Below are 27,954 nucleotides of genomic sequence, written 5' to 3'. Positions count from 1 at the left end.
AATCGCATTAACGATGCGAGTAAAGCTACTGACAGAATAAAGTCAACATTTTCCATTCTGCATGTAAACATGGAGCTGGTCTGGGAGCTGCAGTGTGGTGTGATGCTGAGCTCCCGTCTCCTCTAAGGAAGGAGTTGACTGGTTCTAAAATGACCCATGTATTGATGGTGGTTGGTTGTTTGGCCCAGACGTTTCTGCCTCTGGAAATACAAGGCGGGGAGATGTCGGTGCTCTGAATGTGCACCAGAATTCCCAATGAAAATGAAGAAGAAACCAGTAACCACAGTGTAACTTCATTGGAAACACACACCTGCTGTTAACTTGACTCATACAACATGTAACATGGTCACACAATGCCTTCAGGTGTAACCAATAAACTGTAGTGTTGGCTGGTGTGTAGCTGTTTTCCACATGTTTCATGTCATGTGTTATTGTTTTGTGTCAAACCAGTTTCTTCTGGTGTTGAAGTATGTGAACACATGGAACAAAGAACGTTTCTGGATCAGGACTTCCTGTTTATATGTCGTTACTATGGAGACGATTGTCTTTAGGATCAGAAATATACATCTCGTTACCATGGAGAAAAGCAGCTTTAGGAACAGGACTTCTTTATATGTTGTTACAATGGAGATGAGTGCCTTTAGGATCAGGACGTCCTGTATCACAACAGATATTCATGTTTGTTGTAAACAGAAAGACAATAAAGTTATTATTGATTAAAGACTGATTGATCTGGTGATGTTGATCTGATCAGCAGCAGGAAATAAAACCTGAGAACTGAAACTATAAAGACCAACAAAGCCAATTATGGACACTGATGTGGTCAAACCCAGAGGAGACCTGGTGGAACGTCTTGCTCACAAACACTGGTCCTGGTGTCCTTTCTCGCCTTCACTGTGTTATTTTCCTAACTTTCTATTTTGTAGTCTCCGTCTTCAAGTCCTCTCTCTCTGTTCTCACCTCACCTCCTCTGTCCTCGAGGAAGCTTTCTGGTATGAAGCAGAGATGTCCTGCAGCAGCTCCTAGTGGTCTTTACTGGTATTACCTTCTAAAATTTTCCTAATTGTATTCATCTTTGACGTGTTTCCGCTGCCTCTAGGATGAATACTTAAATGTAAGAAGCAAACACATCAGACCACACACAGACAAGAGTGTTACATCTACATTCTGACCAGTTAGTGTTATAAAGGCAGCAGGATCCCTAGAAATACCTTCAACAGCAAGACAGGGGCAGTTCAGAGAGACCCCAGTCATCAGGAGGGCCAAGCATCTCAGATTAGCTCTTATGGGAAGGATCTTGAAAAACTATTCCTGGAAAAGGCTGAAAAAATTAAGTCCACTTTTTCTAAAGCAGATTTAAAAGCCAGATATTTTCCAGAATGCATGACAGCATAAAACATAATAAATCTGTAAAATGGCTAAATCAAAACACACATTTGATCAAACCTTTTCACATCCCTGTATCCTGAGTAAAACAGCTTTTACAATATGTTAGTTTGAGTTGCAACATTTAAAGGTACAATATGCAAGAGATGATTATAGGAATGAATGCAAATGAAGTTTCCAGTTGTGTATGGACAGATGGTGAGCATCACTGGCTAAAATTCTCACTGATATAAACATGTTTTAAATCGCAAGTCGCTCCTATACAGGTAAAGTTATGTTCTGTTTTCTTTGCTCTTGCGTATCTCCATACTAATCAAACACAGCCAGTTCTGCATTTCCAAACTTCCTTGCACTAAAAAAAATCTTTGAGAGGCTTGTTTATAAACAGATAAAAGTTTTTACTGGTAAACAATTTTTTTGAGGTCTTTCATTCTAGTTTTAGGTCTCTTTAGCTCAGAGGTGGCTCTACTTAGGGTATTAATGACCTTTAAGCTGATCTTGGTCTAATTGGATCTAACAGCAGTCTGTGATATGATGGCTAACAACATTTTACTGACACATCTGGAGCTTTGTGTTGGCAATTGTGGCACCAGTTTACTGAGAGGACATTCTCTGTTAAACTGGACCACTTCCAGTCGTCCCCTGCTCCTCTATCATGTGTGGTTCCCCAGAGGTCTATTCTGGGGCCATTGCGCCTGTCATTATACCTCCATCCCATTGGGTCAGTTCAGAGGAAACACAACTGTGCTTTCCATCAGTATGTTGATGACACGTCTGTTCACCTTAAACACAAGGACTCTTATTCCCTCTAGAATAAATTTTAAGCCTGATTGCTTTGAAGTTTCATCATTTTAATGAAAAAAAGACAGAGATGATAGTTTTTAGTCCTGGGTCTCGTATAGTAAACCTACTGTCTCAAATCTGGCTATAAAAATGGAGAGTGATTTTAATCTCGACAGACACCTCAATGCAGTGGTCATACAGTGGGGCTCCAAAGTTTGGGCACCCCTGGTAAAAATTTATTTTAATGTGCTAAAAAGAAGCTAACAAAAGATGGAACATCTCCAAATGGCATCAAATTACAGATTAGACATTCTTATAACACGTCAAAAGAAGTTCAATCTTATTTCCATCATTTTAACTTTTAAAATAACAGAAAACAAAAAATGGCCTCTGCAAAAGTTTAGGCACCCTGCATAGTTAGTACCTTCTATTTCCCCGTTTGGCAAGTATGACAGCTTGTAAACACTTTTTTATAGCCAGCCAATAGTCTTTCGAATCTTGTTTGAGTTATCTTCACCCATTCTTTCTTGCAAAAGTCTTCCAGATCTTTGAGATTTCTGGGCCATCTGTGACGCACTGCTCTTTTAAGGTCTATCCATAGACTTTCAATTATGTTGAGGTCAGGAGATTGTGAAGGCCATGGCAAAACCTTCAGTTCATGCCTTTTGACGTAATCCACCCTGGATTTTGAGGTGTTTTTAGGATCATTATCCATTTGTAGAAGCCATCCTCTCTTTAACTGCAGCTTTTTCACAAATGGCATTAGGTTAGCATCCAAAATTTGCTCAAATCCCATTGAATCCATTTTTCCTTCTTCTCGTGACATGTTCCCTGTACCACTGGCTGCAATACAACCCCAAAGCATGATTGATCCACCCCCATGCTTAACAGTTAGATAGAGGTTCTTTTCATTAAATTCTGTGCCCTTTCTTCTCCAAACGTACCTGTACTCATTCCGACCAAAAAGTTCAATTTTAACCTCATCAATCCACAGAACTTGTTTCCAAAAAGCATCAGGCTTGTTTATATGTTCCTTTGCAAACTTCAAATGCAGATTTTTGCGATAAGGACATAAAAGAAGTTTCCTTCTGATAACTCTTCCATGAAGGCCATGTTTGTACAAGTACCTCTTTATAGTGGAAAAGTGCACCACGATTCCAGTATCAGCCAGATCTTCCTGGAGGGATTGTGCAGTCAAACTTGGGGCTTTTCTTACAATCTTGCGAGCTGTTCTGTCTGATATTTTTCTTTGTCTTCCAGATTTTGCTTTAACTTCCACTGTTCCCAATGACCGCCATTTCTTGATTACATTCGTAACAGAGGATATTAGCATCTGAAAACACTTTGCTATTTTCTTACACCCTTCTCCTGCTTTGCGAGCATCAACTATTTTCAGTTTCAGTGTTCTTGACAGCTGCTTAGAGGAACCCATGGTGCCGATTGTTGAGGCAAGGTCAGATGAGTCTGAGCATTTAAAACCTTTTAGATTGACATCACCTGGTCTTTCCAGACACTAACTGTAAACAATCCAGGACACTGTCAGGTCTCTGTTGTCAAATTGGGGGCGTACAAGGTACTAACTCTGCAGGGTGCCCAAACTTTTACAGATGCCATATTTTGTTTTATGTTATTTTGAAGGTTTAAATGATGGAAATAGGATGTAACTTTTTTTGACATGATATAAGAATGTCTAAACTGTACTTTGATGCCTTTTTGAGATTTTCCATCTTTTTAAAGCTCCTTATTTGCACATTAAAATAAATTTTTACCAGGGATGGCCAAACTTTGGACCCCCACTGTATCTAGCTTTTCCCAGCCGAGGAAACTGGCACAAGCTAACCACATTCTTTCAAAGCAGGATTTTAAAACAATAATTCATGTGTTTATAACACAACTGGATTACTGCAATGTCTTAAACTTGGCTGTCTTGTTCCGTCTGCAGCAGGTGCAAAATGCTGCAGATATCTGCTGACCACAGAAAGCTCTGCACTGGTTTCCTGTTCTTTTTATGGTCCATTTTATAGTTCATTTATCCATTCTTTTTTAAGTTCTGAAATGACTTTGCCTCCCTCTCCTGGTCGCTCCGGTCAGCGGATCAGTTGTCCCTGGAGGACATTCAGAGGGTACAAGGCCTTTTCTGTGGAGGGACTCCTTGCAGCTGCAGGTCAGACAGGCTTCTTCACTGTCCAGTTTTACAGTCCTTCTGGCATTTCACCCAGTATGAACTTGCCTTTTTTGCTTCTATTGTTTTGTCTTAATTTTATTTGTTTTTATTTTATGTTCATCAATTTGTTCAGTGGTTGCTGTCGTAAAGTGCTTCTATAAATAAAGTTGGCTTGGCTACAGTTTTAAAGATTCACTTAGAGCGGTTTGACCATTCAGAGACACCATAGTAAAACTTGCTTCCTTGTATGCTTACTCACTGCAAATGTCTCACTCTAAGACAATAAAAACATAATGATTATTTTTGTAAGGTGCTTAGAAACTATGGAGACAGTTTTAATGATATATTCATTTTTTCTGTCATCCTCCTAAAAAATGGGACAGAATGGGTCACATATCCTGGTACATTTCCCCATATTTACCTGTGAAAGTGAAGAAATGCATACTACCCTGTACTGTACCGACCTGGACCTGTCAGAGGACACAAGGCTTTGGATCCCTGTGGACCCCCCGATTTGTCATGTTGAACCAGCAAGCCAGGATCAGCAGTGCTGACTGGGAATTACTGTAGGTTGCCAAATCAGTTAATGAAATATTTCTTTAGAAGGTAGATTTGATCATCATCAGCATAAAACAGGCATAAAACATATCTGTTACAATCAGTTGTCAAACCTAGCTTGTACTGTAAAAGCAGGACTGGGCAGAGAATGGAGCCTTGAGGAACGCTAAGGTCCCCATGACACAGGAAAAAAAAAAATCATAAGTGACTGAAATTGTTTTAGCAGTCAAGTAAGACCTAAACTAGTCACAACCAGCCTCCAGAAAAAACCCCAGTTTCTCCAAGAGTAAATATTGTGGTCCAGAGTATCAAAGTAGACTCAGATCTAAATGTAAAGTCAAAGCTTTAACAGAATATGTAACAATAAATCATTAAAAGCCTTTAAAAGTTCCATTTTCTGTTGTGGAGAGGTTTTAAAACCATGACTGAAAGGTCTAAAAACAACAAAACAAAACATTTTTATCTAAAATAAAAGCCTGAACATGCAACAGGGGTGTTAGAATTGCTTTAGCTGAGGTGCCACAAGTTCCCAGTTTTATCTCCAGTCAGGTGGGCCAGTAAAATCATAAAAACCTGAAACAAAAACAGCTCAATTTGGTGCAAATAAGTAGATAATAAATATTAACATGACTTTCCTTGAGAAAAAACATGCAATTTTAACTTTTTTTCCCCTATTGTGACTTAAAGATCACTAAACATTTAACCTAGAACAAGAATAAAGTTGGCATTATGATTGAATTAACAATTAATGTTCACACATTTTAAACACCAACAACCAAGCCACCTCGTCCTGATTTCATCATACAAACCAAAATCCAATCTATGCAAGTTGTTGCCCTGCCTTGTGAACAAATTAAACATAAAAAAGACTTCCTGTTATTTTAATCAAAACTTGCTGCTCTCTATCATTTTCACATGAACCACATTCATGGTGGGACGGTTTTGGTCTGAGCCACGTTTGACACTGCTACTCTTGAACATGGGATAAAAATGATAATCTGATATGATAAGCAGGTCGTGTTCCAACAGCCATTAATAACTGGAAGGAAACTCGATCCGACGGTGTCGCAAACATCTTTAATTCTCCTCCTCACCCTCCTGGTCTTCCTGGCAGAGAAAGTTGGGGCGGAGCTGAAACCAGGCGCTGGCTATTTGCTGCCCTCTGGTGGGCGCATGGAGAAAACCACAGACACAAACTTCTTTCAATGTTTATTACAAAACGCAAGACAGAACATGTCAGAAGTGGGTTTATTCTAAACACGATACAATGACGACCTTCTACCTGCAGCTCGAAGCTTCGCCGGACAGAACCGAAACAAACCAACACATCATGGAGCTAAACTGGAGGGGAGGAACAAGAACAGGAACAGAAACCAGAACAAATGAAAGAGGAGCAGGGGGCACCAAGAGCTTTATGTCTTCTACACTGTGGGTGGGAGGGCTTGGGGCTTTTGGGGGGGGAGGGGGTGTAGACGCTCAGACGTCTCACATTTATAAATATGTCACCATTAAATTAACCGATCCAATTCACACAGAAAAGGTTTTTCCACAAACTCAAAGTGTCGACAAGCAGGAAATAAAAAGTGTATGTGTGTGTGTGGGGGCGGGGGCGGGCGTATTCAGGTTTTTTTTTAATTTTTTATTTTTTAAAGAGTTTACTTGACTTTTCGTTTCTCTGGTCCGTCATCGGACTGATCCCAACATGTCCGTCATGTGGTCCAAATCTCCAAGCTTCTCCGTGGTTCCTGAGACGGACGTCTACCAACTCCGATCGCGTTCTGCGACACCGACCTCGTTACACAGTTCATCGGCTGTAAGTCACGTGATCTGCTTCAGTCAGCTGATCGTGAACAGTGATCTATAATTTTTCTCTTTTTTTTTTTTTTTAACTGAGCACCTCTTCCTGTCAAGCAATGAATGTGATGATGGCGTTGCTATGGTAACGGTCTCCTGTTTTATTTTTAAATTTTTTTCTTCCTTTTTTGTGACATTTAAATATCATTTATATTCATATAATACAACATCGCTCCAAATTCATAAATAAGTGTGGTTTCCATGGCAACCGACCTGCTGCTGGTCACCAGAAAACTACAAACATGGCCACCGGGCCGCAAGGCTCACAGAACAGCTCTGATTTCACTTTTTTGTATTTTGGAAAAATGTCAAAGCGACGTCACAGCTGACCAATCAGAACGCTCTCTTCGTCAAATCTTCGCCCAACCGAATCACTCATACCAAAGTGGGCGAAGGGGATGGGAAAAAGTTTAAAAAAAAAAAAAAAAAGTGGGTGGGGCCACAAGATCATTGAGGACGTCAAGGCGAAACATGAGATGAAGTTCAAATAAACCAATAAGAGATGGTTCTGATTATGTATTGATCTGATGCTGATTAGTTGGATCAATCTTTTATCAGATTGGCTGGAAAAGGTTTTAGCACATTTAACCAGGAGGAAGTGATTATTGATCAGCTGAGTTTGTGTTTGTTGTGTTAAAGTAAAAAGTGGGAGATCGGAGCTGATCAGCAGCCTGTTGTCGGGACTCAGTTTCCCATGATGCTTTGTCTCCTGGCGCGCCGCAGAGGGAGAGATGAGTGTGATCACGTGACACCTCAGACAGGTGGAGGTGCGGAGCTATTTAAATCTAATCCCATTCTCTAGAGTGGAAGGTAATGGTCACTTCTGACCATATATGGATATGACCACAGGTGGCGACCCACACCACCATACGACCATATATGGATGTCCTGCTGCTATCTACACCAGAGAAGAATCAACCAGTTTTTGAAAACCGAACAACCAGAGTCCACAACTGGTCCAGATCATTTCTGAATTTGAACTTTTTGAAGAACTGGTCCCAGACCAGTCCAGAACCAGTCAGCGCCGATTCAGAACCAACCCAGAACAGGTCCAGAACCGGTCCAACCCCAGTCCACAGCCGGGAAGCATCACTCTGAGTCAGACTCGAGCGGGGCGGTCTCGTCCAGCACCGGTCTCTTCCGGCGTTTGGCAGCGGCGCGGACCCGCTGCTCCTCCTCCATGTGGGCCTTCTTGTGGCGCGAGAAGCTGGACGAGTGCATGAAGGTCTTGTTGCAGGCTGCACATGTGTAGGTCTTGGTCTTGGTGGGGAGTCCAGTCTTCTGGTTCTGCTGCAGCTTCCCCCGCCCACTGCCATCGCCCATCCGGTGGGTTTGCTGGTGCCGTGCCAGACTGGAGGCGTGGCTGAACTGCTTCCCGCAGTGGCTGCAGGCATGGCGTCCTCCGCCTCCTCCGCTCTCTTCGTCCTCCTCAAATGCAACGGGGCCCTGTTTGCTGGGCCGGCCGGGCCGGCCACCTCGGCGGCGCCGGTTCTTCTTGCAGAGAGTGTAGAAGTTGGGCTTGTCATGAGAGCAGAGCTTGAGGCGGATCTTGAGGTCGGACGAGCTCTCGCCCAGGTTCTCCTTGCCGGGCGTGTAGCTGTCCAGCAGCTCCTTGACATGGGTCACCTGATGTTTGGACAGCTGCGTGGACGTCCTGAAGCTCATGTCGCACTGAGGGCAGGCGTAGAACTTATCGGAGCCCTGACTCTGGATGATTGCGGTTGCCACATGCTGCTGCTGCTGCTGCTGCTGCTGCCTCCTGGTTTTCTTGTTTTTGCCACCGACCTTTAGCGAGTGGCGCAGGGCAGCCATGTTGGCGCCGAGGGCGGTGTCTTTGGGGATCCCTTTTCCTTTCTTGTGGATGAGGCGGTGGCGCGACAGGCTGGAGCTGTGGTTAAACTCCTTGCCACAGATGTTGCAAGGATGGATTCGCCGTTTGCCGTGCAGCCGCAGGTGACTCCCCAGCATCCTGATGGGTAAACAAACAGATCAGAACTTCACTGGTCATTCATGTCAGAAACACGCACAGATCAATAAATAAAGTTCGGATAAAGAGGGAAAAAAACAACACAAACACAAAAGTTTCTAACTGGTCCAATAAGCTCCAACCCAGCTGACCCGGCAGTCGTGCCACTGCGCCTCTCAGACCATTTCCTACAGCCCTCCTTCCTCACGACACCCAGGAGGCTCCAAACATGGTTTCCTACCACAGAAACTTCAAATCCATCAGCCCCACACAGCTGTCTGATGAGGTTTACACTACCTTCGGAATTAATAATTCTGAACTAGATCATTCCTAATAATATTTTCCTGACTGTTTCCATGGAAACACATTAATTCTGCTTTATATCGGCAGGTTAGGAGGGTTCTGATTGGACTGACATATCGACGTATACAGGGAATAAACAAAGTCCACTTCCTGCTTCTTGTCTTTCAATCATAACATTGAAAACTACATAAGAACCATTTTTCACTTTTAGTTTGACAATAATTTTGAAGCAGCAGCTAGACATGAGCCTGCTACAACTTTATCAGCTGAGAAGAAAGGTAAAGTACCGAACACAGGAGGCAACAGAACGCGTGGAATATGTCCGTCATCGGGACGGAACAAGGTAAGGAGCATGCTCAGATCCACTGGAATTAACTTATAGCGGAGTTAAGGTTTACACGACAGAAGAATAAATTCGTTCAGATTTAAAATGCAAATAAACCAGCCTCTTACTTAAGTTTAATTCGAATTAGGTGTTTGCATGATCATTTTTCATCTGTTTAAAGCAGATTTAACTTTTATCAGGAATTAAAACTCATGCAAACGTGGCCACTCTGCTCCGTTCTGAACAAACTGTCCCCTGCTGTCAAAACCAGCTAGACAAAGTCCTCCCAGCAACACGGATCACTGAGGTTCTCTCAGAGCAGGTCTGTGGGCAGCAGAAGGAAAGTGTCACCAATGAAAAGAACTCGCTGTGTTGGACGCTAGTTTACTGCTCGTACATGATACATAGAGCATGATTCAGAGTGGAAATGAAGTAAAAGAGAAAAGTTGCAGTATATTAATTAAATATTACATTAAAGATAACCAATAAACATACTTGCAACAGCAAGCCAGTGTGTTTCTCTTTGGTCTGTTGCAGTTTAAAGGTGGTGCTAATTTTAGTGTCATGTTACATTAGAAGGTCTTTACCATTTTACATGAAAACACCAGAATTTAACTATTTAAAACCTGCTGTTACATTAAAAAAAAAATAAAAAAATCATACATTCTTTGAAATACCATAACTAGTCAACCGTTTATGCTACTGAGGTTTTTCCACCAGATTCTGAAAACTGAAAAGTAAAGCTTTGTACTGGTGTTCATTAAAACAATTAAAAAGCAAAAACCAATGCTTCAGACACGGATCAATACCAAAATGCAGCATGATATCGATTTAAAATGAGTGTTGATAGTCATTGATCTCTTTTCCAGAAGATAGCCTGCTCTGCAGCAGCTTAGCAGTTCAGCAAGAGTGATTTACTGTGGTAAGAAGTGATCCAGCTTCGTAAATATGGAAAACCCAGAGATAACCTAAAGGTAGATCTGTAAGTGCAGACCGTAGCTCACCTGTAACCTCCACCTGGTTCAAGCATAGTAAACGTCAGAGAGCAGACTGGCTGTGTTGCTGAAGTTGGCTTTCACATGTTTTAAATGCGTTTTTAAACATGTTTTAATCTCTGCTTGCAGACATGTTTTTAGGCGCGTTTCAGGTGTGTTTTCAGACATGTTTAAAGACGTGTTTTAAGATTTATTTTAGACATGTTTCAGAGGTGTTTTTCGAAGTTTTAATATCTGTTTGCATACATATTCTTAGGCACGTTTCATACTTGTTTTTAAACATGATACAGATATGTTTTTAGGATGTATTTTAGAAGTGTTTCAGGACCGTTTCAGACATGTTTTGGACATGGTTCATACGTGTTTTTAGATATGATACAGACATGTTTTAGGATTAATTGTAGACGTGTTTCAGGAGCGTTTCAGATATGTTTTAGGCGTGTTTCAGATGTACATTAGACGTGTTTCATGTGTGGTTTTAAACCATGGTTGTTTGATAATATCAAAACAGTCCTGTTGAATATCAATATAATATTCATCTTCATCTTCATCTTCAGCCGCTTATCCGGGGTCGGGTCGCGGGGGCAGCAGCCTAAGCAGGGAAGCCCAGACTTCCCTCTCCCCAGCCACATTTGCCAACTCTGCGGGGGGGATCCCGAGGCGTTCCCAGGCCAGCCGAGAGATATAATCCCTCCAGCGTGTCCTGGGTCTTCCCCGGGGTCTTCTCCCAGAGGGACGTGCCTGGAACACCTCACCAGGGAGGCGTCCAGGAGGCATCCTGACCAGATGCCCGAGCCACCTCAACTTGTTCCTCTCGATGCGGAGGAGCATCTCTCTGAGCCCCTCTCGGATGACAGAGCTCCTCACCCTATCTCTAAGGGAGAGCCCAGCCACCCTGCGGAGGAAACCCATTTCAGCCGCCTGTATACGAGATCTCGTTCTTTCGGTCACGACCCACAGCTCATGACCATAGGTGAGGGTAGGAACGTAGATCGACTGGTAAATCGAGAGCTTCGCCTTCTGGCTCAGCTCCTTCACCACGACAGACCGGCACAAAGTCCGCATTACTGCAGATGCCGCACCGATCCGTCTGTCGATCTCGCGCTCCATCCTTCCCTGACTCGTGAACAAGACCCCGAGATATTGAAACTCCTCCACTTGAGGCAGGACCTCACTCCCGACCCGGAGAGGGCAATCCACCCTATTCCGGCTGAGGACCATGGTCTCAGATTTGGAGGTGCTGATTCTCATCCCAGCCGCTTCACACTCGGCCACGAATTGCTCAAGCGAGAGCTGGAGATCACGACCAGATGAAGCCAACAGGACCACGTCATCTGCAAAAAGCAGGGATCCAATCTTGAGGCCACCAAGTCGGATCCCCTCAACACCTCGGCTGCGCCTAGAAATTCTGTCCATATAAGTTATGAACAGAATCGGTGATAAAGGGCAGCCTTGGCGCAGTCCAACCCTCACCGGAAACGAATCAGACTTACTACCGGCAATGCGGACCAAGCTCTGACACCTGTCGTACAGGGACCGGACAGCTCGTACAAGGGGGTCCGGTACCCCATACTCCCAGAGTACCCCCCACAGGAGCCCCCGGGGGACACGGTCGAATGCCTTCTCCAGGTCCACAAAGCACATGTAGACTGGTTGGGCAAACTCCCATGCCCCCTCCAGGACCCCAAAGAGGGTATAGAGCTGGTCCACTGTTCCGCGACCAGGACGAAAACCACACTGCTCCTCCTCAATCCGGGATTCGACAATCTGGCGGACCCTCCTCTCCAGGACCCCTGAATAGACCTTACCAGGGAGGCTGAGGAGTGTGATCCCCCTGTAATTGGAACACCACCCCAGTCTGCCAATCCAGCAGTACTGCCCCCGATGTCCACGCGATGCTGCAGAGGCGTGTCAGCCAGGACAGCCCCACAGCATCCAGAGCCTTAAGGAACTCCGGGCGGATCTCATCCACCCCCGGGGCCTTGCCGCCAAGGAGCTTTTTGACCACCTCAGCGACTTCAGCCCCAGAGTTAGGAGAGTCCACCCCTGAGTCCACCAGCTCTGCCTCCTCATCGGAAGACGTGTTGGTAGGATTGAGGAGGTCTTCGAAGTATTCCTTCCAACGACCCACTACATCCCGAGTTGAGGTCAGCAGCTCCCCACCTCCACTGTACACAGTATTGATGGAGCACTGCTTCCTCCCTCCTGATCCGCCGGATGGTGGACCAGAATCTCCTCAAAGCCGTTCGGAAGTCTTTCTCCATGGCCTTGCCAAACTCCTCCCATGCCCGAGTTTTTGCCTCGGCAACAGCTGAAGCCGCATGCCGCTTAGCCCGTCGGTACCCATCAGCTGCCTCCAGAGTCCCACAGGCCAAGAAGGGCCGATAGGACTCCTTCTTCAGCTTGACGGCATCCCTCACTGCTGGTGTCCACCAACGAGTGCTGGGATTACCACCACGACAGGCACCAATGACCCTACGGCCACAGCTCCGGCCGGCCGCCTCAGCAATAAGAGGCACAGAACACAGCCCATTCAGACTCAATGTCCCCCGCCTCACTCGGGACATGTTCGAAGCTCTGCTGAAGGTGGGAGTTGAAGCTCGCTCTGACAGGGGACTCAGCCAGACGTTCCCAGCAGACCCTCACAACACGTCAGATCTGACCGGCTTCCTCCCCCACCATCTGAGCCAACTCACCACCAGGTGGTGATCAGTTGACAGCTCCGCCCCCCTCTTCACCCGAGTGTCCAAGGCATGTGGCCGCAGGTCCGACGATACGACTACAAAATCGATCATCGAACTGCGGCCCAGGGAATCCTGATGCCAGGTGTACATATGGACACTCTTATGTTGGAACATGGTGTTCGTTATGGACAATCCATGACGAGCACAGAAGTCAAATAACAAAACACCATTTGGGTTCAGAGGGGGGGGGCCCAAGCCTCCCAATCACTCCCCTCCAGGTCTCGCTGTCATTGCCCACGTGAGCACTGAAGTCCCCCAGCAGAACAATGGAGTCCCCAGAAGGAGCACCCTCCAGCACTCCCTCCAAGGACTCCAGAAAGGGTGGGTACTCTGAACTGCTGTTCGGCGCATAAGCACAGACAACAGTCAGGAGGGACCCGGAGGCGGAGGGAAACTACCCTTTCATCCACCGGGGTAAACCCCAACGTGCAGGCACCAAGCTGGGGGCTGATGAGAATGCCCACACCTGCTCGGCGCCTCTCACCATGAGCAACTCTAGAGTGGAAGAAAGTCCAGCCCCTTTCGAGGGTACTGGTTCCAGAGCCCAAGCCATGCGTCGAGGTGAGTCCAACTATATCTAGCCGGAACCGCTCAACCTCGCGCACAAGCTCAGGCTCCTTCCCTACCAGAGAGGTGACGTTCCACGTCCCAAGAGCCAGCTTCTGCAGCCGGGGATCGGACCGCCAGGGTCCCTGCCTCTTGCTGCCGCCCAGCTCACATTGCACCCGACCCCTACGGCTCCTCCCGCAGATGGTGAGCCCACGGGAGGTGGCCACCAGACGCTCGCTCTCGTACCCCACCTCCAGGCCTGGCTCCAGAGGGGGGTCCCGGTAAGGGAACATTCATGCCCAAGTTGGTCGTCATCATAGAGGTCTATGAGCCATGCTTGGTCTGGTCCCTCCCCTAGACACCTGTTTGCCATGGGTGACCCTACCAGGGGAATAAAGCCCCCGACAACATAGCTGCTAGGATCTTCGGGACGCACAAACCCCTCCACCACGGTAAGGTGACGGCTCAGGGAGGGGCAATATAATATTGTCACACAAAATATTGTGATGTAGTGTCTACATTTTCCTTGTTCAGTCTGGAAGGAGTTTAGTCTTTTAATTAACAAGGTTATTTTAAATTGAATGTCGTTACTTTATTTGACTCATTCTCATTGTTTACAAGTTTGTGCTTTGAAACAATACATGAAACGTGATGCTCTGTGAGGGGATTGCCGACCGGTCCAGATGTACCCTGATTCTCACCTGATGACTGCTGGTATGGGCTGCAGCTTCCTGCTGCACTAAGCTGGACTAAGCCCGGCATGTCAAACTCAGTTTTGCTCTGGTGCCGGATCCAGACTTTCTGTTCTCAGGTGGGCCGGATCAGTAAAAGAATGTCAACTCCAAATATTTAGCTTTGTTTTTCAATACTATGCTTCATCATTCAGCCTACATTTGTAGCCTTCCCTAAATCTTATCAGCACGGATGACAAGGGAACTTTTCTAAGCACAACCCATTTATTTGCAAACAATGGGAAAAAAATTATTTTCATGTTTGCGGGTGAGTGTGTTAACAACTGGTTTATTTTAACAGTTGAGTGAATGCAGTTTTACACCTGAACCAACTCACCACACTAAACAAACTCAAGTGGGAGCTATGAAAAAAAAATATTTTTGCCTTAATTGTCATACTGCTTTGAAATAAATTTTAAAAAACACAAAATAAATTAAAAAAATAAATTAAATAAAAAGCTAAAGCAGTACATGGGCAATAACTACATCAGATCAAACTACTAGGCTGGACCTACTGAAGCTGAGAATATACTGCACAATATTGTCTTTAATATGAAACTGCTTTCGCCGTCATTGTAACATCTCATAAACAGAAGGATTAGGCTAATATAAACTCAATAAAAAAAACAAAATACAATGTCAACACATAGCATACAGCCCTACATGTTGGAACCTGAATCAGACCCTGAAAACAAAGTGGAAAACAGCAACCCACAGCAACGAATGCAGCAGGATGTCTCTCTTTGGTAAACTCACCAGCCATCATTGGAAATAACTTTATCCCACGTTTTCCACCCGCCTGATGTATTTGTACATGCCCTCGTTAACCAGTAGAAGGTAACCAATCACCGAACCTTATCCCCCGGGACGTCACAAGGATTTCCAAGTAGAAAAAACTCTCTAAAACGATGCGTTTTTCGTCGCCATGGAAACCGAACGGCGAGAGTGCTGGAACTCAAACTCAAACATGCGTTCAGGTGATAAAAAACAGTGCCGTTCACATGTCTGATGAGGATTCAACACCGTAACACTGTAGAAAGCTCAGAAAACCTGAAATACCATCATAGGACTGCACATCAGTGTGGTATGGGAGGCCAGCATGAATGTCATTATCTCTGAGAAATGTGTCAAACTGACGGTGATTTAGACCGCGCGCTCTGATGAAATTGACAATTTTCACAACCACACTCATAACATGGTCCATTTGCAGTGTTTTGCAACATAACGCCTCCTGGTGCAAAATACAGTGAAATGCCCAAAACCCTTGTCCTCCATTTGCGGTCTGTACTTTGTCATGGAACTTTGTGGCAACGCAGCCTTTCTCCCGACCATTGATGGTGCACTGTCGGTAGCCAGGCTCACGGCACAGGACCAGTCTGCTCCCGCCTTGTCCAGCGCTCCAACGACAGAGCTGAAAATGTCATCTGCTGTTGTGGTGTCATTCATGGGCACAAATTCAAGCAGCTCCTCTGTGGTGGTCAAAGTTGCATCAACACCTCTAATGAAGATGGTCAGTTGAGCAATATCCGTGACATCAGTGCTCTCATCTATTACAATTGAATATGCGATAAATGACTTAATTTTCTCTGTCAGTTGGCTGCTCAAATCACTTGAGAGTTCTGTCACCCGATCTGCGACAGCATTCCTCATTAGACTAATATTGGCAAAGGCAGGTCGCTTTTCAGGGCACACGACTTCTGCAGCCTTCAGCATGCATATTTTTACAAACTCCCCATCAGAAAATGGCTTGGATGCTTGCACCAGCTCGTTGACAATAATGTAGCCCCATCAGCAACATCGCAGTTGCACGTAAAAGTATATTGCTGTTTCTTCAGACCATCGACCAATTTGTTTATCTTGTCTTTCCTTAATTGTCCTTTCAAGTGGTCATACTTGTCTTTATGATGAGTCTCATAGTGGCGTCGAATAAAACTATTTGAACACTGCAACTTGCTAATTGCATACCAAGCACACTAGTTGTGCATTCACTTCTGTGAATAAATACTTCTCAGTTCATTTTTCCTGGAAAACTCTGCACTCCATGTTCACTTTTCCTTTTTTTTTGACAATGCCATTTTGGGAAGGGTGTGTTGACCAACAACTTGTTTTGTAGTGGTAAATGGTGAAGCAAGATTGCAGGTTAATTTTTATTTGGACACATCACGTTGCGAATGTTTATCTCCTGTGACTAATTTGTGTCAGTGCTGCATGCTGGATATGAGCGCTTTTACACATTTACTGCCCTCTAGCGGCCGGAGGGAGCATTTGGTTTGTATTTTTTTTTTTTTTTTTTTTTTTTTTAAATCACAACTTTTGATAGAAATAAGCTAGAGACTCGCTTCTTTTTTGACAAACTCAGAAATTTATGCCGAGCCGGGTGAAATCACCCAATGGTGCAGGTCCGGCCCGCGGGTCGTATGTTTGACATGCCTGGACTAAGCAGTCCAAAAAATGAATGGATGGATGAAACATGATATGGACAACTACAAAAAATGAATTGGACATCTAATGTAGCTCAATAAATTAAAATATTGTCGACTAATATAATGTTTTTATTTTAATTTATATTACGCTTTGCCTTTTTTTTTCTCAAAAAAATTAAAGACACAAGCTCTAGTTTACCAACTCTTTTGTGTTAAAAAAAAAAAAAAAAAAAAGTACCATTTGTTTTTTAACACTGGTATAGTACAATTTCCACAGCTTTAGTACTGCAGTACTATACTGGTACCAGTATGTCGTGCAACCCCAGTCTGTACCCAACCTCCAGCTAATAATATACTGACGCGTCATCATCAGCAGGCAGATCTGTCCTCCGGACCAGATCTGGTAACTACACCAGTTCCCCCAACAAAGTCTCGGTGGCGTCAACTGGGACCAACAGGGTGAACCCAGAACAAGACACTGGATTTAAAATATCTGACTAGACTGGAGATTTACATTTAAATTGACGCCGTTAGTAACAACAAGGTAAAAAGGTTGGAACTGCTGGAGGACAGGCAGGTGATGGAATGTTCGGGCTTCACACACATCCACACCGAGTCAGCTGACACACACACACACACAAACAGACAGAGTTTACACACCTGCTGCCTTTAAAGCTCATGCCGCAGTGGGGGCAGGTGTACCGTGCGTCCTGGTGGGTGGGCTCGAGCGCTCTCTTGGCGGGCGGCATCGCCCCGGTCTTTCCCGTGTGGGTCTGCTGGTGGCGGTACAGGCTGGAGGCGTGGCTGTAGCACTTCCCACAGTAGCTGCAGCGGAACTGACGCTCGTCGGGCTCGTAGTCAGCCTGGTCCGAGTCAGCCTCGCCGTCCAGGTGGCTACTTCCCGCCTCCACAAGGACCTCATGGTCCTCATCGCCATCGTCGTCCTCCTCGTCAGAGTCCGTCTTTATCTCCACGCTCTGCTCCGTCACTTCGCAGGGATACACCTCCTCGTACGGGGCGAAGAACGCCTCGTCCGTTTCGATCTTCAGCTGGTCGGCCGTCAGGTCCGACGGGTCGTCCGAGTCCTTCTTTACACAGGCGATGGTGAACTTTGACCCCACTTCGGCCCACTTCACCACGTACTCGATGGGCTGCGTGTCGAGCTCCACGGTGATGAAGTCCGCACCCAGCGCGTCCGACTCCGAGACCGCCAGCTCCGTCTCAGAGTCCTCCATCCTGAAAGTCAGCGCCACCCAGCAGAACTCAGGAAGAGCCTCAGAGCAGCACCTGATGACCTGAGGGGTACAAAGATCAATAACACCATCGTTACCCTGACAACAACAACATGAAGCACCTTGCCTGCTGCTCCTAAGCATCAATCAAACCAATGATATTCTTATCAGTCTGACACAAAGCTGGAAATTGATTCTGGATCAGACACATCTCTGATTAATAGATTACCAATAATCATGCCGTTACTCGCAGCAGATGATTGAGTACAGCTCCCGATCCAGTTTGACCGCAAACACACACTTCCCGTGAAGTTTATACGGGAAAAATCCACCTAAAATGGATTAATAACAACTCATCCAGCGATCAATCAATCAGAATGATCGCTGGGTGCCATGGCAGCGCTGGTTACACTGGATTTATTATTCCTCATGGCACTGGTCTGCGGGTTAGGGGTGACGACACACGCACACATAAGGGCAGCACTCTATGACGTCACGGCAATGGACAGTTAACCGTCATCAAGTCACGTGCTCTCCGTCAGTTTCAATTAAAAGCATGAAACCCGCCAGCTGTTTGGGTTTTGTCACATCTACACCTCCACGCGGAACTCTGCTGAGACTTCCGTGAATTTAAGGTCTACAAGCCCGCGCGGACCCGTACACGCGCGGAGGAGATTGTAACACACCTAAACCAATCAGAACACATTTTCTTAATCAAATAAACCAGTATGTGTTTAATTCGCAGTAAATAAAAATCATTGTGGATTTTCCTCGTTATCAGGGCGGGTTATTTTCCACTAAAACACTCCCGTGGAAGGCGGCTGCCAACCGGGCTTCCGTCATAAAACAAGACATTTACCATCATTTATCCACTGAAACCAGCAACATGTGAAAGCCGAACTGATCACGAGATCAATATGTTTGGAAAAATGTATTAAACTGCCGGGAAATGTTTTTCTACTTGTCAATAAACATGAAGACGGGAAACGATGTTTTTCTCAGTGAGGTTCCGGCGATCGGCTGGGTTTGCTGTCAGTGATGAGGAAGCGGGGAGGGGGGGGGAGCTTCCCTGAAGGGTGAAACTGTCAAACGAAGACCGCAGCCGTTGAGCCGCAGGGGCGCGCGCCGGGCCGCGCCGTTGGGGCTCGCGGGATTCCGTTACTCACCGAGGTTCTGCAGCGGCAGAGCGACGTTTACCGTCAAAATTCACCGGTGGACGCGGTCACAATAAACAGGAAGCAACGGACGCGAACGCAAAGCATGATGGGGAAAAAAGGATTAAATGGTCGCAAGGACCGGAAGTACAGCGGATTGCCCTTCAAAATAAAGGCATGTGTTAAACGGGGAAAGGGGGGGGGATTGACATATTAAATAAATGAACAGAAAATAATACATACGAAATAAAATGCCCTAAGATTTGCAATTTAATTTTTTTTGCCATAGAATCTATGCCATAATACCTTAAGTTAAAAACAAGAATTGGGATCCTATAAAAATGCTGTAAATTACCAGATTATTTTTTACTTAAAAATTAAGATTTCTTAATGTATTATAAATCAACAAATGACAATGTATAGTGATACAGACTAGTAAAATTCATTCATTTATTTTTTAAAGCTGCTTTGGTGTTAGGCAATTCCTTAGACCTTCGGCGGTTAAAAATGAAGCCTATGCAGAGGTACATAAAACTGCAGTTCATCCACTAGGGGCTGCAAAACAGAGCAAATCTCCATAGACTCCCATGTTAAAAAGACCAACTTCACAGCAGAAATAAACATGTTGACAGCCTGGTTCAAAAATCCATTTTCGGCTTAATAGGTCAGGTTTACGTTCATGACAACTGTGGGGGGGGAGTGAATTTTTTTCTAACTTGTTCGTTTAAAAGTAAGTTAATCTCCAAGTTCGGCATATCTGGGGGCGTGTCCTTTTGATTGACAGGTACCCAATCTCCTGCTTCAAGTCAGAAGAACGTAGAACAACCGCGGTTTTTAGAAGGTTAACAACGTGACTTAGCGTTAGCCTGCTTACCTCCATTAGCTGCTTAGCTCCTGTTATATCCGGGTTAGCTCGGTTAGCTCTTAGCTACAGAAAGCTCGGAGTTTGCTCAATGTCAATCATTCACCATGATGCTCACAGCCCCCCTCTCAGCTCCACCTCTTTGCCCATTTATTTATTTTCCAGGCGAGACGACACGCATGCCCCTGCCAAGATGCAAATGGTAGGAACTGCCCACCGAGCTTTAATTCAGTTCTTCAGAAACTTGTGGGTGACATCACAGAGGCTACATCCATCTCTTTATATACAGTCTATGAAAATATTACATACAAAATAATAAAAATTCAACAAATGGGTGATTAAAAATGCACTAAGATTTGCCATATAATCTTTTTGCCATACAATCTATGTCATAATATCTTCAGTTAAAAACAAGAACTGGGATCCTATAAAAATGCTGTAAGTTACCAGATTATTTTGAACTTAAAACAAAAAAAAAAAAAAAGATTTCTTCAGGTTTATAAATCAACAACTGAGAATGTGTAGTGATACAAACTAGTAAAATTAATTCATTCATTTATTAATGCTACTTTGTTGTTAGGCAATTCAGGGTGTATGGGAAGCTGTAGTCTATCCACGAATTAGGTGAGAGGTAGGTACACCTGGACAGGTCGCCAGTTTAAAAAAACAGTGGTGGTTGGTGATGAAAAGTATTGATGGGGGGGCAGTTAGTTTGTGTTCATTGGGGGTCAGGGGACATCAGGGGTGTGATTTTGAATGGCAGGGGTGTAATATCAGGATCATTGGATAAATGAAGAAGCTCAATTAAAGCTGACTGGCCAGGGGCGCAGAAAGCTGCGTCACAGGGTGGATCTTGACAAACCCAATGACAGAGTAGCCTCAAGTCACATGTTTGCCAAACATTTTATCCCCCGCCTATGAAAGGTATATACAGAATACAGTATATACAGAAAGCAAATAAATAAATATACCCATCCATCCGTCTTCTACAGCTTATCCGGAGTCAGGTTGCGGGGGCAGCAGCCCAAGCAGGGAAGCCCAGACTTCCCTCTCCCCAGCTATATTTGCAAACTCTGCGGTGGGGATCCCAAGGCGTTCCCAGGTGAGAGATATAATCCCTCCAGCATGTCCTGGGTCTCCCCCAGGGTCTCCTCCCTGAAAGAGACGTGCCCGGAACACCTCACCAGGGAGGCGTCCAGGAGGCATCCTGACCAGATGCCCGAGCCACCTCAACTGGCTCCGCAGTAGACAACACAGCAGAAAGCTAAAGTGTGGTGGAATTGCAGTGCTGGTTAACCAGCGTTGGTGTCATCTTGGACATGTTACTATCAAGGAGAAGATATGCACAAGGGACATCGAACTGTTAGCTGTGAGCTTCCGTTCATATTATTTACCCAGAGAGTTTACCTGTGTTATTCTGGTAGCGGTTTATATGATACCTGGTAACGCACCAGACAGCCTGTGACATCATCAGCTCCGTCGTTGCTCGGCTACAAACACAGCATCCAAACTCATTCATGGCGATCTCCGGAGACTTCAACAATGTCTCCCTCTCTGCAACTCTACAAACATTCCAGCAGTTTGTCAGCTGCTCCACCAGAGAAAATAAGATCTTGGACTTATTTTATGCAAATATGAATGATGGATACAGTTGTTCTGCCCTGCCTCCTTTAGGAAGATTTGAGCATAATCTGGTTCTTCTCACCTCCACCTACAAGCCCATCGTTCAGCAGCAACCAGCCATCACAAAGACTATCAAAATCTGGTCTGCTGAAGCTGAAGATGCTCTTAGAGGAGGCTTTGAGGCTACAGACTGGAACGTCCTCTGTGAACCTCATGGAGACGACATCAACACCATGACTGAGTGTGTGACAGATTACATAAACTTCTGTGTGAACAGCATCGTCCCAACAAGAACAGTGAGGTGCTTCCCCAATAACAAACCCTGGATCACCAGTGACCTGAAAAAGCTGCTGAACATCAAAAAGAAAGCCTTCAGGGATGGAGACAGGGAGTTATTGAGGGCAACACAACTTAACACACAAACTAAGAAGTGCAAGGAGGACTACAGGAAGAAGTTAGAAAGTCAGCTCCAGCAGAATAACGTGAGGGATGAGTGGTCTGGAATGAAGAAGATCACCGGCTTCAAGTTAAAGGGGGACCAGCCTGATGGAGGTCTGGACAGAGCCAATGAGCTGAGCATATTCTTCAACAGGTTCAGTTCACCCCCTACCTCCAGTCCAACAGAGCACACACCCTCCATTAGCCCACTGCTTTCCTGTCACACCTCCAATCTGTCACCCTGCAGCTCAGTCATGGACCAGAACACAGCTTCATCTCCCTCCACATCAGGACATCCTGAGACCTCCACCTTGTTTGTGTCCTGCAATCAGGTTATGAAGCAACTTGAGAAACTGAACCAGAACAAGGCTGCTGGTCCAGATGGTGTCAGTCCCAGAGTTCTGCTCCAAACAACTATGTCCGATTCTCCAGCACATTTTCAACACCAGTCTGATACTAAATAGAGTCCCAGTGCTGTGGAAAACCTCCTGCCTTGTTCTAGTGCCTAAAAAACACAACCAGCTGAACCAAGTGACTACAGACCAGTTGCCCTGACATCTCACATCATGAAAGTCCTGGAGAGAGTCTTACTGGCTCACCTCAACAAGCAAGTAAACACCTTTCAGGACCCATTACAGTTTGCATATCGTAATGGACTTCGGGTTGAAGATGCCATCATATACCTGTTCCAGAGAGCACACTCTCATCTGGACCATTCAGGCAGCACTCTGAGGGGTCATGTTCTTTGATTTCTCAAGTGCTTTTAATACCATTCAGCCTGCTTTGTTATGTGAGAAGCTCCATACATTCCAGGTGGATACCTCCACAACCACCTGCATCTATGACTACCTGACGAACAGACCCCAGTTTGTGAGACTGAAAGGTTGTGTGTCTGAGATGGAGGTCAGTAGCACTGGTGCACAAGGAACTGTACTCTCACCATTCCTCTTCACACTGTACACCTCAGACTTCCAGTACAACTCTGAGTCCTTTCATCTGCAGAAATACTCTGATGACTCTGCAGTTGTGGAGTGTATCAAGGATTGACAAGAAGCAGAGTACAGAGAACTGGTCAGTCAGTTTGTTAAATGGCGCGGTGACAATCATCTTATATTAAATACCAGCAAAACAAAAGAGATGATTGTTGACTTCAGGAGGAACAAGAATAAACAAAGCACTGTTTCCATCCTGGGAGATGAGGTGGAGGAATACAAGTATCTTGGAGTTCAGCTGGACAACAAACTGGACTGGAAATGCAACACTGAATACATCTACAAGAAAGGTCAGAGCAGACTGTACTTCTTAAGGAAGCTGAGATCGTTTAACATCTGCACCAAGATGTTGCATATCTTCTATAACTCTGTTGTGGAGAGTGCAGTCAGCCTTGCAGCTGGGGGTAGTAGCATCAGAACCAGAGACTTGAAGAGAATCAACAAACTGATCAAGAAAGCTGCTTCTGTGCTTGGAGTAACTCTGGAGCCGCTGGAGCTGATTGTCCAAAGAAGAATGCTGCACAAGCTGATGAAGATGATGGAGGATTCTTCACACTCTCTCCACAACACAGTGATGAAACAACAAAGTGTGTTCAGCGAGAGGCTTCTTCAGGTCCGATGCAAGACAGAGATACAGAAGATCATTCCTGCCAGCAGCCATCAGCCTCCGGAACAAGACCTCCTCAAATTAATTATTATTATATACTACAATATTGAATTTCCATTTGGGGATTAATAAAGTATTTTTCATTTCATTTCATTTCGGTCACAACTATAGACTGTATATAGAGATGGACGTAGCTTCCATGATGTCACCCATAGGTTTCTGAAGAGCTGAATTGAAGCTTGGTGGGCGGTTCCTACCATTGGCATCTTGGCAGAGGTATGTGCGTCATCTCACCCGCAAAATACATATATAGGCAAAGAGGTGGAGCTGAGAGGGGGGCTGTGAGCGTCATGGTGGATGACAACGAGCGAACTCCGAGCTTTCTTTAGCTAAGAGCTAACCGAGCTAACCCAGAGATAGGGCTAACCAGCTAACAGAGGTAAGCGGGCTAACGCTAAGTCACGTTGTTAACCGGCTAAAAACCGCGATTGTTCTTACTTGAAGCAGGAGGTCGGGTACTTGTCAATCAAAAGGACACACCCCTATATATGCCAAACTTCGATATTCAATTATTTTTAAACGGGTGAGTTAGAAAAAAAATTCACTCCCCCCACAGTTGTTATGAAGATAAACCTGACCTATTAACCAAAAATGGATTTTTGAATCGGGATGTGAACATGCTGCTGTGAAGTTGGTCTTTTTAACATGGGAGTCTATGGGAATTTGCTGTTTTGGAGCCCCTAGTGGATGAAGGGGGAACTGCAGTTTTATGCACTTCCGCATAGGCTTCACTTTTAACCGCCGAAGGCTCCATCCATCTTCCATATACGGTCACTGGTCACGACCCACAGCTCATGACCAATCAGCCTGTCGATCTCACGCTCCATCCTTCTCTCACTCATGAACAAGACCCCGAGATATTTAAACTGTATCAAGTTTAAATACAAATATACCCAGTTCTCACTAAATCTTATCAGATTACATACCAGACACAACATTACTCAAATTATATGTAAACAATTTGAATTTTATAAGAAATTTGGACGATCTAAATCATTTTAGTAGTGGAAGTAGATGTTTTGATGGGGGCGGCGCCCCAGTGCCCTTTAGCAACAAGTCACCGCTGACACAAAATAACGAAAAAAAGTACAAATGCACAAATAAGTCTTTATTAAAATAAGCATTAAAACATAAAAATTAAATGTTTTTTCTGTGTCTGAAATAGTTTTATTTTACTAAACGATTCATCTTCCAGTTTAAATTTAATGAAAGTCACATATTTCTGTACGCCATCCTGAACATGGATTTAAATAATCTTTCATTAATAACTATTAATATACATTATTATTATTATCATTATTATTATTATTATTTGATCTGGTGTTTGTTTGTTGGATCAGGTCAGAACTGACTTCCTGTGAATCCCATTTCAGAAACACTACTGATCTACGTTTATCTTCAGGCTGCACTTTGCTCCTGTCCTCACCTGCTCGGTGACAACCAATCAGATCGGCAGGATATCATTATAAACTGCTGTCAAACGACACACCTGTCACACCTCATGTGCATCAGAATATATGAAATCTTGTCCCTAAACTTCACCCCGAGGCTTCATCGTCATCATTTTTATCCAATGTCATGTCTGAATACAGAAGATGAGGAAGAAGACAATGACAAAATCAAAGATAAGAGGATGAGGAGGAAGACAAGGAGGGAAGAATGAGCGATGAAGATGAGAGGATGAGGAAGAGAGAATGACGAGAGGATTTTAAAAAAAAAAAGACTATGAATGGGGAAGATGGGAGGATGGTTGATTAAAAGGGAAAGGAGACAGAGGATTAAAAGGAAAGAACAAGGAAGAAGAGGAGAAGCGGAAGAGGAGGAAGGAGAGAGGATAATGAGGAGGTGGTGGTGAAAGAGGAGACGCTGAGCGGTAAATATGTAGGCCTGCAGTGTGTTTCGCCGCCGCAGCTGCGCCGCCGCTCCTCCCGGTACCGAACCGTCAGCTTGAACCAGCCCGTGTATTAGTTTCTCTCCGGCCAGATGAAGCTTCTGAGAGTCCCGCTGAGGCTCCAGCTGCATCCCGGTTCTCACCGCGTTTCATCCGGGCATCAACACACAATGTACGACGCGTCCGAACGCCCCACCGCGCCGTCACCCACACGCCTCTTTATCCGCGCATTACCGTCACATCACGCGACTTATGTTGTAGATAGACACTTACGATTCAACCCAGTAAAATCCTTCTCCCCCTGGTTCGGTGTTGTACGACGTTTTGAGTCAGTGGTCTTTGCCGCACCTCTGTCACATCCAAGCCGGAGAGCGGCAGCAGCTAACGACGCTGCTGCGGTACGGAACGGAACGAAGCGGCACGAAGCGGCACGTCTCCAGCAAGTGTGAATGAGCCGCTGCGGCACAGAGGCGGCACAGAGGCGGCAAGCGGCAGACCGCCCGATCCCTACCCTCTCCGTGATTGGTTGAGGTCCTGCGCAGCCTCTGTCTGATTGGCCGGAGAACTGAAAGCTGAAACCTTGCCTCCAACTGTCGTGAGGTGTCGTAAAGCTCCAGACCGTCCCGCCAGCGAAAACGACCAGCGGAAATTCTTAAAAATAATTTGTTCGACAAAGTTAACGCTGTTTTAAGGTTTTGTTCTGTTTAAATTATTAATATTTATAAGTTATGGGGTCATGCGATGCGTTTTCAAAAAAGAATCAATAACAAAACCAGTTTTGTGTCAGGCTGAAATTAATATTTTTGGTGAATCTAAATGCATTTGTTTACTCTGACTTAATTTAAAACCACATGTCCAGATATTCATCTCTAAAGGCAGCTTGATAATGCGATATCCTAAACACCTATATATTAATTAAGTGATTATTTTAATCAGGTTACCTGCTCAAAGTTCAGTTAGAGTCAATGTTCTGGTTCTCCAGTACTCTAACCACAGAGAGAGGGATGTATCAATACTTGAAAAGATATTTTAATATCTACTAGTCAAAATATCGGATTTATGGGTTTTTAATGTAGAAACGACATGGCAAAAACATGTTATTTGTTGTTGAGCTCAGATCTTGTGGTGTATTCCATTTTTTGCAGGATTCTGAGCTTTCTAAATTGGGTGGTCATTACCACGTTCAAGTTGCACCAACTCGGAAAAAATAGACCCCATCAACCTAGGCTGTTTTTGAGTATTTACAAATACAGCTTAAAAGATGAAAATCACAAACTGGAAAAAATGTCACAACCAGTTGTTATAAACCACATATTAACAAAATTTATTATAAGTAAGCCGTAACAATGAGTTTTAATAAACACAATGATGTCCTGCAGAGCAGACTTCTTCAAATCTGGAATCTCAGCTTGAATTACAAGTTCCCAGCTTGGAATTTGATGGACAACTGGAACACAAGGGATAAAAAATGGATAGGAAACAATACAGGAGTTGCTGAATATGACATGTCTCTACCTAATTTCTACTCTTCTTCACATGACCAAACAGTAAAGAGACTGTAGTGTGTGTTTAAACAGTTATAAAGCACATCACCTAAAAGAAGAAGGAGAAAGCTGGTAGACCAGATCCTTCCTCTCACTAAGACACAAACAGGATTCAGTCCTAAAACAGAAGAAAAGTTCAACCTGAGTTAAGCCACAAGTAAGCCTGCAGTCTGCGAACAAAGTACTCTGCTTGGTATATCAGGAACTATGAGGTCTTTGATACATAGTGGTGCCTGGCTGTGGAGGGCTTGATATGTAAGGAGAAGGATTTTAAATTCTATTCTAGATTCAACAGGTAGCCAATGAAGAGAGGCTAAAACTGGAGAAATATGATCTCTCCTGCTGGTTCTGGTCAGGACTCTGGCTGCAGAATTCTGGATCAGCTGAAGGCTTTTCAGGGCATATTTAGGACAGCCCAGTCATAGAGAGTTAACAGTAATCTAGTCTTGAAGTGACAAAAGCATGAACTAGTGTTTCTACATTCCTCTGAGTCAGAATATCCCTAATTTTGGCAAGATTATGTAAATGATAGAAGGCTGTTTTGGTAATCTGCTTGATATGTGGGCCAAAGGACAGTTCAGAGTCAAATATTACTCCGAGGTTTCTAACTGTAGCACTGGAAGCTAAAGTAATGCCATCCAGGTTCATTACAAAACTGGAAAATTTAGCCCAGAGTTTTTCAGATCCTAAGAGAATTACTTCAGTCTTATCTGAGTTTAAGAGGAGAAAATTTCTAGACATCCAAGTCTTTATATCTATAAAACAATTCA

At 44.6% G+C, this 27,954-nt stretch overlaps 1 protein-coding gene across 2 annotated transcripts; it reads right to left on the bottom strand.

The window, feature by feature from the left end:
* Positions 1 to 6,118: 6,118 nt before the first annotated feature.
* Positions 6,119 to 25,997, bottom strand: LOC306762058 (uncharacterized protein). 2 transcript variants are annotated; one of them, XM_079248431.1, is made up of 3 exons: positions 25,914 to 25,997; positions 17,442 to 18,076; positions 6,119 to 8,714 (listed from the first exon to the last, which is right to left on the bottom strand). In XM_079248431.1, exons 2-3 carry the CDS (start codon positions 18,014 to 18,016, stop codon positions 7,835 to 7,837), a joined length of 1,455 nt encoding a protein of 484 aa, XP_079104557.1. In that variant the 5' UTR covers positions 18,017 to 18,076; positions 25,914 to 25,997; the 3' UTR covers positions 6,119 to 7,834. The 2 variants fall into 2 exon arrangements, with proteins under 2 accessions (XP_079104557.1, XP_079104558.1); XM_079248432.1 differs by lacking the exon at positions 25,914 to 25,997 and adding an exon at positions 19,180 to 19,254.
* Between the last annotated feature and the right edge of the window lie 1,957 nt (positions 25,998 to 27,954).

This window comes from Telmatherina bonti, assembly GCF_933228915.1.
Source record: "Telmatherina bonti genome assembly, chromosome: 11".
Taxonomy (NCBI): Eukaryota; Metazoa; Chordata; class Actinopteri; order Atheriniformes; family Telmatherinidae; genus Telmatherina; species Telmatherina bonti.
This window is presented reverse-complemented; position numbering and strand designations above follow the sequence as displayed.